This window comes from Larimichthys crocea, chromosome XII (assembly GCF_000972845.2).
Source record: "Larimichthys crocea isolate SSNF chromosome XII, L_crocea_2.0, whole genome shotgun sequence".
In the NCBI taxonomy this organism is placed as follows: domain Eukaryota; kingdom Metazoa; phylum Chordata; class Actinopteri; family Sciaenidae; genus Larimichthys; species Larimichthys crocea.
Window position 1 is genome coordinate 27,276,209 of NC_040022.1, and position 12,575 is coordinate 27,288,783.

Sequence of the window (12,575 nt, forward strand, 5' to 3'; positions counted from 1 at the left end):
GACCACTGTCAAATTGTGCACAGAGAACTTCCTCACAGATTTCACATCAGTCCACAGACAGATCGAGAAAACCATTAAGTGTGACAGATTTGAGCCGAGGAGAAAAAACTCACAGTGTCGACTTTTGAGAGAAGTGTTGTCTGTCATACTGAACAGTATACAGTTACTTTCAAAACACTGGACGTGTCTCTTAGAAATCGGACGTGGCTGCTGCTCCGTCTGCGTCTTTATGATCTCTCGAAGCAAAAACCACAATGGGCTTTTTTTTTTTTTAATGCGTTTGCCGCAGAGCTAACAAGGGTAACATCAAGGACGCGGTTCATTGTGTTCGACTTACGCGGGAGCAAAATGTTCACAGGGAATATTTGCATTTGAAGCAAAGCAACGCCGTCTATCTTCCGGGGGAAATACTCTGATGAGATAACAATGTAACGAGCTCGTGCCACATAAGAGAAATTATTAATTTACAATTCTAACACATCTTTTCTGTCTGCACTTTTGATACGGTGTCTTCTAAATTCAATATATTTGTATAAACAGTATTATATTGTTGCAGGTGGAAGCTAGAAATTACTATGTGCTTTTGAAGTTACACAATAAACTGTACTGCCTCGGGTATTTTGGCCATATTATTTTCGTGCTACTCAAATGAACTTAACTGCACAATTTCTGAATACACCGCTGAGAACGTGCGAACCCAGAGGCCTCTATTATCACGGCAGTAAAAACACGAGTGTAAGTGTCACTGCCACGCGACGGCATTTCTCTGCTCTCAGAATGCAATTTTCCCAACGCTTCGGCATGCTTTTGTCCTGATTTCCAGTGTGACTCTGTGAGAGTTTGCTGTTTCCATCAGTGAGATCAAAGTTAATTTGTGATGGATATGCACAGCAACTACAGAACCGTTTTAATTAATCATCCACCAACCAGCAGAGGCTGAAAGCAACTTTTCAACACGGCTAGCAGGCTTTATGTCCGATATCAGCAGTGGAAGGCTGAGTGGAGCTCGGAGACTTGATGCACATAATTTGTATTTGCAGGAGAGTGAAATCATCTTCAAACAAATTGCCGGAAGCAACGAGATGTCTACAGAGAGCTGAACAGATATCATTCTGACCTAAAGCTTTACAGGCATGAGCTTCAATACTTTGGGGGTAAAGGGGTGGAGACTTTCTTCTTGTAGAATTTGACTGGCTTCCAGAGTTAAGACAGCATAATCAAGTAGGATCCTGACTTGGTGACCTCGTTTATTCCTTGAATGCATAAATGCAAACCAGCCCGTTGGGTCCTTTGTGTGTCTTGGTTGTTACCCGGGTTGAGAAGCCAGCAGGAGTTGTGATTTATTCAGTTTTTCTCTTCCTAATGCAAACTATTAATCAGTGACAGTCAGAAGAGCTGGTGTTTTCTCCTGCGCCTCATGCTGCCCTGAGAATGCAACAGTATCCGTTTGATAGACGAGGTCTGTAGACCCAGAACAGGATGCAGTTAACGGTCCAGACACAATTGAAGTGTGTCTGTGTCAATAGGGCTGTAAATAAGGATTTTAAATCCAGTTTCTGAGATCATTACTAACGACGCAAACAATGATTCTGGACGCGGAGACGGTATTTACGACTCGCAGCTGGGGGTCACTGAGTTAATGCCGATGACAAGCCCGACGAGATAGCAGTAAGTCTCGGCTTTGTTTCAATTATGGTGCCCGACCATTAATGATACAATTACAAGAGTGGAATGAAGGGGGGTGTGGAGTGGGCGAAGCACGAGGCTGCTTGTGTGAGATCCGTTCCAGGCAGCAGGTAAAGAGAAGGACAGAGCTCCGACATCACCCCTCAAACCTAACAGGTGATTTCTGACCATACGCTTTGCGCTGGTATTTACAACTGCAATGTTAAACTAGAGCTCTCAGTCAGCTGGAGCTCTCAGCCAAACATTTATGTAAAGTGTGATGAGGTCCCACGCTGAGGTTACTGTCGTAATTCAGTATTTTGCTGCAGCGGCGCTGCTGTGCAGAATGTTGGTATTTTATTTGGATAAACAAACCTCGTCCACATTTTTCCTGCTGTCTCTGTATTTCGCTGTCGGTGCTGTTTATTCACAGCAAATAACCAAAAAATTTTAAAAAGATGTAAACGCCGTGTGAAGCCGACTGATGCTGAACTTTGTATGAACCAGATTTCTCTTAATTCATCCGACGAACGCAGATACAGATAAAGACGGACGGTCTGTAGCATGTTTTGTGAGATTCCACACTCCTCCAAGTGTTATTGTATGTGGTTGCACACCATAACTGCTTGTACCTGTGTGAGTAGTAGCCTCAGGGCATGTGCTGCTTCCTCGCTCAGCTCCTTCAGCCCCTTCCTCTCCACCGCTTCAATCACCTGGAGCACGTCAGGCTCCCACAGCGCTTTGGTGCCGCCGTGCTGCAGGAGCTGCAGAGGGCAACAAACGCAGGTAACGCAGATGGATGGACAATCATCAAGAAAGAATTAGAGAGAGAAATAATCTATAGCAATACAAATAATAACAATAATTATCAATTAAATCTGCTACAAGTTTGTAAAAATCCACAAATCTGTCTGAAACTTTGCGTGTGACAGTCAGATCAACGTGTGACCAGCATCTCCTCTCTTGATTTCAATGAACAACAAATCAAAAATATGCATGCTTTAATTTTCATTTTCAGATTGTGCTTTCACTCTCCATTCTTGTGTTACGAATACTTCTACCGCTTCCATGTTTTCATCACCTAAATTAACTTTTAATACCTTTTAATATCTAATCTGTATTACCAGTCAGAACCGTGCACAAGACTTGATATACTCGATTTCAGTCGTGTGTGTGTGTAAAACCTCTCACAAGTGTGACGACTCTGAGAATGGCAGGGTGCAGGAGGCAGCTCTCTCCTGAGCTGAGCAGGCAGGAGAGGAGGAATCCACTCCACGGCTGACACGCCACGTACTTTGCTAAGACACACACAGAAAATAAACCCAGGGGTGAGAAAAACAATTAGATGGGATGCTAGATCAATTGTGGTTAATTTCGCTTTGGTGCAGTTACCACGATTATGGTTAACGTCTTGCCAAAAACTTGCCAAAACAGTGTTGAAGATAATATGAGAAGGAATAATGAGGTACACATGCACTTACACTGTCACAGGCGCTGTCTCTCTTTCACACACACATTTGTATATTTTCTTCCCTTTCTATCTCTGTGGTCACGTGCAGATGTACAGCTAACCTACATACACTACACATTCCCAAACATGTCTCTCTCATGTCTGGTACCTGTAGCGGGACTCTTCCTCTGAAGGAAGCCCAGCAGGGAGCTTAGACAGTTGACTGAGGCTCTCAGCAACAGCTCATGTTTCTGAAGAGAGAGAGAGAGTGAGACACACACACACAGTGGGATGAAACTCCAGAGAGAAGTCGAGTATACGATAAAAAGTCATATCTTTGGCAGAAATAAACACAAACATTGCAACAGATGTACAGAAAACGGACATGGACAACACACACAGGGCTCACCAATGAACAGGAACAAGGAAACACCAGAGAGTGAGGTTTTAATAATGCATGTCTCTTCCACAGAGGCGGTGCTCGCACTGAGCACAAAGTAGTGTCCAAAAATACTAAAGTAGGCCAGGCGGGGTGTATAGACGACAGCGGAGCGTTACACCCTAATCCTGAGGTGGAGAGGAGGCGATAGGAGAAGAAAGGAGTCAAGGGGATGAGTGGGAGGGGATGAGGGGGAGTCAGAGAGGTGAAGCTGGCAGGGGGTAAGAGAGAGGACAGACGAGGAGATGGGGATGAAAAACAGTGAGGAGAACGAGGAGAGTTAAGAAAGTGGGAGAGGACGGAAGGAGGAACTGTGGACCTGCAGTGTTTCTGCCACCAAGCTGGAGCATCAAGGGGAGAAGAGAGCAAAACAGAGGAGAGAAGAGGAGGAAAGGAGGAGGGAGCTGTTACTCATATCAGCAGCTGAACAGCAGAGTCCAGAGCAGTGAACCATGGAGCCGAAGCCCAGTTTAGCACTACAGTATTTTACACAGAGAAGAAAGGCCAGTGGTGTGGAACCAGAAGCTGGCAAGCTGCAGCATAATGCCGGATAAAGAAGAAATACAGCGATACCCAATTATCCCATAGTATGCATATTCGTCCCACATTATCTTTAGACTGTCAGACTCACAAATACGAATATCTCTTTTGCAAATATGTGAGCTCCTCATGACTGAAGCATTGCTAATTTACTTTAAAGAGGGCTATCTGTACGTTTTCTAATTTATTATATGATTATTATAACCAAATGGTGCGGTAATGACCAGTGTTCTGGAAGAGCTGCATTCGGCATTCAAATGAGCATCAGAAGGAGCCCAGCGGTATTACACTTCATTAGCTGGAGTTATTTCCAGGTTATTTGATTAATCCATTTTAAAACAACCTCCCTCAACAACGTTGCCTCTCAACGCTAGGAAGGGTGACACAAGTGTTCAAGTTCAAGACGTCACTTTGTGGAGTTTTAATAACCTGCCACTGCGATAATGTGCCGTCGATATAATCCATGTGCATCTGGATAACGTTTTAAAAACTACAAAGAACGAGCATATACAGTAACACATAATGAGAAAAACTGTGAAACAAGGCACACAGATGAAGAATGAATCATCAAACTTTGTGTATTTAACGCAGAAACATTTGTACCGAGACATGAAACTGAGTGAGAGTGCAAGCAGTGAAGGCAAACATGCAACAAATAATTTATGTCACGTGTAATTTTGGGAATGTAGATTGTTATGCTCGTTTTGGGAGAGAGTACTGGAACATGGACCAATCAGAAGTGGCACAACTATCTAAATATGAGCGGACAGCTTTAAAAGCTGCTCCAACGATCCTCAGATTATGGAAGTCCGTCCAGATGTTTAAAAAATGGATGGAAATTATGTTATTATATGAACACGTTGGCTAAAATTGAATGAATGGGAAATCTTTAGAGAAGTCATGGGACTGTATTTTGGAGCTCTGGCATTAAATGTTTATTTTAGTTGTTCCAAAGATAAAGATACACTTTACCTATCAAGAATAAATCACACTGTCACAATCACTTCATGAGAAGAGGTAAAGAATATGTTGTCGTCAGTCACAATGAGCAGCACCATTACAGTAAAGCACTACCCAGGATATAACTGGCAGTTTTAGGCATCGATGTGTGTGGGAGCACTTCATCTGAGCACAAGCACAGATATCTGAAGACAAATTCAACGGGCCAAGGGCAAAGTAATCATCTCTGACATTGTAGGAAGAAATGTACGTGGCTATTTTAGAACGTGTGCGAGCTACTTTGATATTTGCCTGCGCTGCTTGCACTCTCGCTCGGTCTCATGTTTCAGTACAAACCTTTCAGCGTTCCTAAATACATAAAGTTTGATTATTCATTCTTCATCTGTGTCTCACAGATTTCTCATGTCAGGTCATAAAAAATTACAAGTCTGTATCCAAGATGTATCTCGTTGCCATTTTATGGCACAACAACAACCACTCGACCAAACTGGAGCTACTCATGAGTCCTGCAAGCCTCGTGATTCATTGACTCACACATATCTCAGCTTCTTCAGCCACACGGATTGGCCATTAACCGATGGCAGTAAAGCAGTAGCCAATATACTTGATTGTGTGATGGAGAATTTTAGTGCTTCATGTTTATGTACAGTGCGATGCCGGAGCGCCGTAAAGAATTACCAGGTTGAATCAACTGTAAAATCAAAGGCCCGTGTAAGTATCAGCAAACACAGTTCAGTGCACAGGAGACGTTTATAGATCAGATTCTTTATAATACCTTCGACGGAGGGTCTATCTGCTGCTGTATTCATATTTTGTACTATGTTGATTCATTCTCTGTGCTGGCTGCCACCCAGGAGAAGTAGCACTTCACCTATTTATTGCGAAATGAATGCTGGTGGGACACCAGTCTGCCTCTTTTGTCATATGCAACCAAAGTCAATACACCAAGCTACGTGTAATAACATTTCGGAGACACCTAAGATTGCTCTGGATGTGGATGTGTGTGCCGTTTCCATTACGCCAACAGCAGAATCAATTGAAATTTAATTTTCCACATATACGTGTTTGTGAAAGGCAGATTCGGTGTCATGCTGTTAAGATTTTAAAGATTACCTTCACGTTATCTTCACTATGGAGAAAAGAGCGGAGGGAAAGTAAAGCAAGAGAGGGGAGGCTTCATCGGCATGTGTGAGCGTGTACGGCTCTCTAAAAATAGATGTACACCCTGATTTTGTTTTTAATCTCTTGAATCAACATCTCTGTATATATTATTGTTCACATTTCACTTCTTCTCAATATGTGCTCGCTGAATTAAGATTAAAAACAGTTATGAGTGTGCAGCTCTTGTCCTTTCTTTGATGTCGACCTGCAAAACTATGAAATGTTGCACATGGATGCATTTAACAGGTCGCTCTCCGGCCATCGCTCCTTGAAAAACAATGCATTACCTTGTGGCGCTCCACCTTTTATCACCACGCAGAATTTACTGTTCTCTCTGTTATTTCTGCCTTCCAAAAACAGGAAATGAACTCCCTGAAGAAGACTCTAACTCATCTTCCTTATTGTGCTTTCAACACCAACAGCAGCTGAGTTATTCATCCCTATATTTCATATCTAACGCTGAATTTCTAGTTCATATCTGGTCTAAAATTCTCAAGATCTTCCTGTTGAATCTCTCAAATATTTCTGCAGTAAAGTTCTTCATCGATGTGCTTTTATTAAAAGTCGTTTGAAACGTGCTAAAATTTTATTTGAAAATGAGATTGGATCCTGAAGAAAAACCTTTAATGTCAGGTGTCAAATATCACTGTGTGAAGTCAATGCTGGTCAAATAAAGTAAGAGTAATGCGTCCACAGTTATAGTCACGAAATTGAGACAAAGCCTTCAAGCCCAGGCAGAAACCTTTTTTACAAACGTTCACCTTTATGTTCTGGGATGCTGACTATGTCGTAACAGTATATAAATTAAATATAATCACAAAAAGCAGATGAGTTACACCATAGTCCTGCTGTGGAGAGGAGGATAGCACAGTGTGTCCCCTTAACTGTTCAAACACGTCTAGCAACATCTCTCCTGTGTCTCTCTTTCATTCACACACAAACACACACATGCACACACACACGCACAAGTACTACAACCTGCAAAAGAAGTCCACCGAGAGCAGTTGAGAGGCACTGCGCCCCTCTAGAGCCAAGCGGATACAAGGCGCCGTCTTCGACCCCGAGGGGCCTGGGTCCAAGCAATCCAGGGCCAGCGCTCACACACACAACTGCTGAAGTCAGGTCCACATCAAGGAGAGCCTGCAGCAATCTCAGGTAGCTGACTGGAAAGAGAAAGTGAGAGAAACCGAAAGGGAATTAGGAATAAATTCCTGAACGCACAGGAGTAAGAGGAGTAAGAGGAGACAGCAAGCAAACATGGAGAACAAGGCCACAGGAGAAACAGGTGCGTGGCAGAACAGAAAGGTAGTGAGCGAGCGAGCGAGTACAGAGTGGGAAGTGGAAGTTTGAAATAGAAAAAGATGATAAAAGCAGGTAGCAAAGGGAATAGAAGTGCAGAGGCGAGGCGGAGTAACACTTGAAAAGAATTGAGGGCAATGCAGCAGGGCAGATATCTATTCAAAAAGTGACAGAAAGGGAGGGCAAGAAGTTAAAGACGTCAGAGAGAGCGTGTGAAGCAGTTAGAGACAGGGTTGACGGAAGTTCAGCAAGACTTGGGGACCAAAGTAGTGATGGAGATAAAGAGAGAGACAGGGCCAAAATGATTGCTAGGACACAGCGGAGTCCAGGCTGAGAGTAGCCAGACATTTGATTTGCACTTATGCCATGTACACTGAGATTACAGCTCGCTCAGGGAGGGAGGACTCAATTAGTGGCAGCAGAAGACTCAGCGCAGAGATGGAGGGATGGTCGGATGGGGGAAAAAAAGAAGGGTAGATTGGAAAGCATGAGGGAAATACAAAACAGACGGAGAGGAAGCTGAGTGAGGAGAGGAAGGGAGAAAGGAAGAGCGATGGGCGGGCAGAGGGAGGGAACCGATACATCACAGCAGCCCTGACAGGCCACTTATCCAGCTGACAGACAGAGACACAGCAGCGGCAGGGATGATCTGTCTCCGGCGGGATGTGGGCCACTTAATATAATGAAAGTGTGTGAAATGCATGCCCGGCGTTTGGTTACCTCAGCTGAGGATTACACATTGACGAGCAGTCACTCTACCTGTCCAGTAGTGCATAAAACTAAACAGAGGTGAGGCTCATCAGTCCGGCCTGACGGTTTCTACAGCATACAGACGGTTGATGCAACAATCGGGCGTGCTTGAAGCTCTCCAAATACATGTTTTAATGTATTTTGTTTTGACGCACACTCTGGCGTCACAGAGTAAAGTGTAGTAGGACGGATTTGAAACCATGAGCTGTGATCCTCGAAAGTAATTTCAGCGTTTTTTAGGTTACGTGCACTCGCTTTGATGAACTGTTCTGGACCTGCTGCGTGCAATGGCATAAGGCTTTCTATAATATTCATAAAATAAAACTCTGTTCTGAGTTTGTTACCCAGCAGGAGATCGTCTGTGTTTCTCTTCTGAACAAGTAGTCGTTGCACAGCTGTGTCCAGACTCCAGCTGATTCTCTTTTGGACCTTAAATAATGAGGAAAGAGAGCGACAGAGAAAATGAAGAATAACAAGATTAGGACAAAAATATTTCCTTGAGAGTAGGAATATATTATCCCAGCAGCAGAGAGCAGAGAAGAAAGTGCATTATTTCATAACACAGCCTTCCTGTGATATGCATCAAACTAAAACCAATCGGTATTTTGTATTCTGCGCCCACATCCCGGCTCCATTTTACTGTATGTTCTGCGTCTCGCCCTTCGGTGAGTTAAGTTCTACCCTGAAGTTGTGATAAGAGCGAAGCTGAGCTGTGGTGTGTACCTGAGCCGAGTGAACGCGCTGCAAGGTAATGAGGGACGACAGGAGTAGATGGCTGCAGCACAGCAGAGCCGAAGGAGGACAGGCTGATGGAGAGACGGATGGAGCAGAGGAGGAGGAACAGGAGGAGGAGGAGGAGGAGGAGAGGACCGTCTGCAGCTGGTCCATCAGTCCACTGTTGGAGAGCAGCATGGAGACAGCTGGGGGGGAGCAGGCACTATGTCATCACGCTTTGATGGGATCTTTATGTGTGTGTGTGTGTGTGTGTGTGTGTGTGTGTGTGTGAGTAGCAGTTGGTCTGGACAACTGCAGCGTGACGTGCCGCAGGCACCGACCCACAATTACACACACACACACACACACACACACACACACACACACACACACACACACACACACACTTTCACTTTTCTGTGGCGCCTGTGAGGAATCTGAATGATACAAGATGATAAATCTGCAGGGTGCACATGTCTTTTGATTTGACTTGAATATAAACTCTGAAAATAAAGAAGTACAGAACGGTACATATATACAAATTATTTAAAGATATAATATCCTAGTTTTTACCTTGCGATTGGGGACTGCGTTATTATTCCTGTCCTTCTTACCCACCAGTTGAAACACCTTACATCAGTGAAGTCACTGCTGCTGATGAAGAAGCAGCTGGTGAACGTAGGCAGGCAGCAGCAGAGGCAGTAAAATAATGCGATGAGCATAATTAGCTTTGTTTACCCCAGCGGCGTGCGTCCATGCTCTCTGGCCAGCAGCCTCACCTTATCAGCTCCAATCCAGCTCGTTGCTGACCTCTGCTGATTTTTTTTTTTGTTTGTTTCTCGTTGAGGTTAATTATTTAGCTTGTAATAAAAATCAATGCCAATAAATATGTCATGCTAAATGAATGATGTGTTTGGTGTTTGGTGCTGATGGCAGCCAACTGTAAATCATTTCATCATGTGTCATATTTATTAAGTTCAGTCGTGGCGTTATTACTTCCACTACTATATTTTTGGCTCATTTGATTCTGCACTGGCTTTGTGGGATTAATTTTTTATTTTCTGTTATCTACAAAAAGAAAAACTGATTGTTCTTACACTTTGTGTGAAAGATCTCTGAACTCTGCCGTCTGCTGACCACATTTCAGTGTGGGTATGTGCATGTGTGGTTTTGTGTACGCTTCACAGACGTTCAGGTCAGGCAGGGTGACAACACTTGTCGTGCTTTTGTACAAAAGTGTGACAAGCTCTCTGTGTCTAAGACAACGTGCCCGAGCTGTGTGAATATGTAAAGATGTACGGAGAGTGTGTCAGCTTGTGCGCTCTTATTATTTCCTCTGTCACGATGCTACACGCTCGTCAAGGTCAGCCTCTCACCTCTGTCAAAACAGGCCAGAAGAGTTAAAATACAGGGACAGACAGAGAGAGAGAGAGAGAGAGAAGTACTGCGGCAGAGTGTGTGAAAGATGAAATGTTGAGAGAGTAAAACACGCGTGGTGGCAAAGTGTGTCTAACCTCTGTCAGTGCAGTGTGCAGGGGACAGACTCAGGCAGCAGTACAGGTAGCTGAGGGCAGGTAGCAGGCTCTCTGTGTTGGCAGGCTTCAACCTCGCTGCTATATTACTCACTGACAAACACAAACACACAAACACACACACGTCTGATGGCTGCCTTATCTAATATTTTTTCTGCAGTGCTCTCAAACATATATACGATAAACATTTCATTCAAGAGAGACAGATAAAATTTAAGATGGTTTTGCTGCCTGGCACGTCACGTCTCCCACCGATCGGTGAATTCGTCTGATCTGACAATGAAAATGTCAAAAGATGAGAGGCCGGGAAAATATAACTACCAACACAGAAGGTGGTTTCGCTAATGGAACAAAAATGAAGTGGTACAGAGGGATGACATTCACAAAAGGATGGGGGAGGAAATGTCACAGCACTCTATCTATTGATTGGCTGTCCTGCATGGCTGTCGTGGGCTTGAATGGTCGTAAAGCGTTTAGTCTGACAAGCAAGAGAAAGCAGGTCAATTCAAAACAGGTATGTCTGCCAAGTTTTACCTTCTTTACAAAGTTTTTGTTCCAATTTATTGGAATTTAACAAATGAATTATAAACAGAGCAAGCTGCGTGAGCTGACCCAGCGATGGGGGACGGGTAATTGCAGAGGCCACAAGGCAACGTGTAAACCCATACACTTTATCTTTTAGCCTGGCAGCCAAACGCTCTCTGGACAGAGCCCCGGCCTCGCTCTGCAATCCCCAAACAACAAGTGATAAAAGAGCATCAGACTCCCGGGGGTTGTGTTTACTGTGACAGGTGTTGAAGCAAAAACAAAAGCAACATCGACTCGCTGACTCATAATACGCTTCAGAGTTACGTTTGCCAGACAGCGTTTACATCTGCAGATCAGCAGCGCGCACTTCTCTGCGTAGGTTTGCAAGTGATGATATTAAATCAAAGAAGAGCGAGGCCTCCACTTAAGATAAAGATTATGTGCCTGTAATGTGGCATGGAAGTAGCTGTGTGACAACATTTGTGTGTGTGTATATAAATGTAGGAGGAGTGTTATGGGCTTCATGACCTGAACCTACCGTGGTAGAGCAGCTTGAATTGCTCCCCGACCGTCTTACTGTAGGAGGGCGATGAAGGCGCGTCCCTCGCCTGCGTGACGCAAAGCAGCTTCAGCACCAGAGGGAGCGAGTTCACTGCTGAACAAAGAGACAACAAATACAACGGAAATGTGAAAAAGAGGGAGGAGAGAGGGTTATGTATACAGTTTATATACATATATAAATACGCATGTGGACAGAGAGAAAGACTTAATATAATAGTGAAGAGCGAGCGGTGCACGTAGGAGACAGCCCTATCACTCAGTCTGAAGAGTCAAAGCAGAGGCCAACGTTCAAACTGACACTCTTCAAAGAGTGATGAGAAATTTCTTAAACAAGCGAGATTATCTTGCAGTGATTCGTGGGCTTGAAGTTACTGACAAGGGATCGCTGTCATCATCAAAAAGAAGAAGAAGACGAAAGAAAGAGCACATCTTTCTCAGAAATATAAAAAAACTACTATGCTTATTACTTGGTCTGAATCCAGAAAGGGTTAACGGTGAAAGAAGCCGACACAGAGAGAGAGAGAGGCAGCGTGAGGAGGGAGACAAGGTAGAAAGGAGAATGAGGAGTACTCTAACTGGAAAGAGACTGGAGGAAGATCAGGGAGAACAGGCATCTACATACTTCTCTCACCCCTGTAGTGCATAACATTAAAATATCTCTCCTTGGAGGATGCCGCCCGCATTACAGGCTAATATAAAGTATATATTAATGCAAATTACAGTGGGCTGAACTGTAACACGCGCACAGATAACAGTCTGTAAGCCTCACAGGGCCCTGAGATGAGCAGAAAGCAGGCAGAGGCTAACCACAGCAACAGCTTCTGAATCCCCAGCTGGCACGCTGGTGTTGTGCCCTTCAGCAGTGCTCATTAACCTGGTCAAGTGTACAGATATAACAACACCATCTGGCAGACACCTCCACTAAAAGCACATTACAGCACCGGATCCGCATATGTGTAACGCGCTGTGTGTTGAA

At 44.1% G+C, this 12,575-nt stretch overlaps 1 protein-coding gene across 6 annotated transcripts in view; it reads right to left on the reverse strand.

Moving 5' to 3' along the window:
- The window catches only part of mei1 (meiotic double-stranded break formation protein 1), a 51,694-nt gene that overhangs the window by 2,832 nt on the left and 36,287 nt on the right, over positions 1 to 12,575 (reverse strand). For 5 of the 6 annotated variants that reach the window (XM_027285376.1, XM_027285375.1, XM_027285374.1 and 2 more), the window contains 8 exons: positions 11,577 to 11,693; positions 10,493 to 10,603; positions 8,988 to 9,184; positions 8,609 to 8,693; positions 7,194 to 7,378; positions 3,285 to 3,366; positions 2,857 to 2,963; positions 2,298 to 2,429 (listed from right to left, as the gene is read on the reverse strand). In XM_027285376.1, coding sequence (XP_027141177.1) covers positions 2,298 to 2,429; positions 2,857 to 2,963; positions 3,285 to 3,366; positions 7,194 to 7,378; positions 8,609 to 8,693; positions 8,988 to 9,184; positions 10,493 to 10,603; positions 11,577 to 11,693 — 1,016 coding nt within the window. The remainder of the gene's footprint in view (positions 1 to 2,297; positions 2,430 to 2,856; positions 2,964 to 3,284; positions 3,367 to 7,193; positions 7,379 to 8,608; positions 8,694 to 8,987; positions 9,185 to 10,492; positions 10,604 to 11,576; positions 11,694 to 12,575) is intronic. The other variant, XM_027285373.1, reaches the window with a different exon arrangement.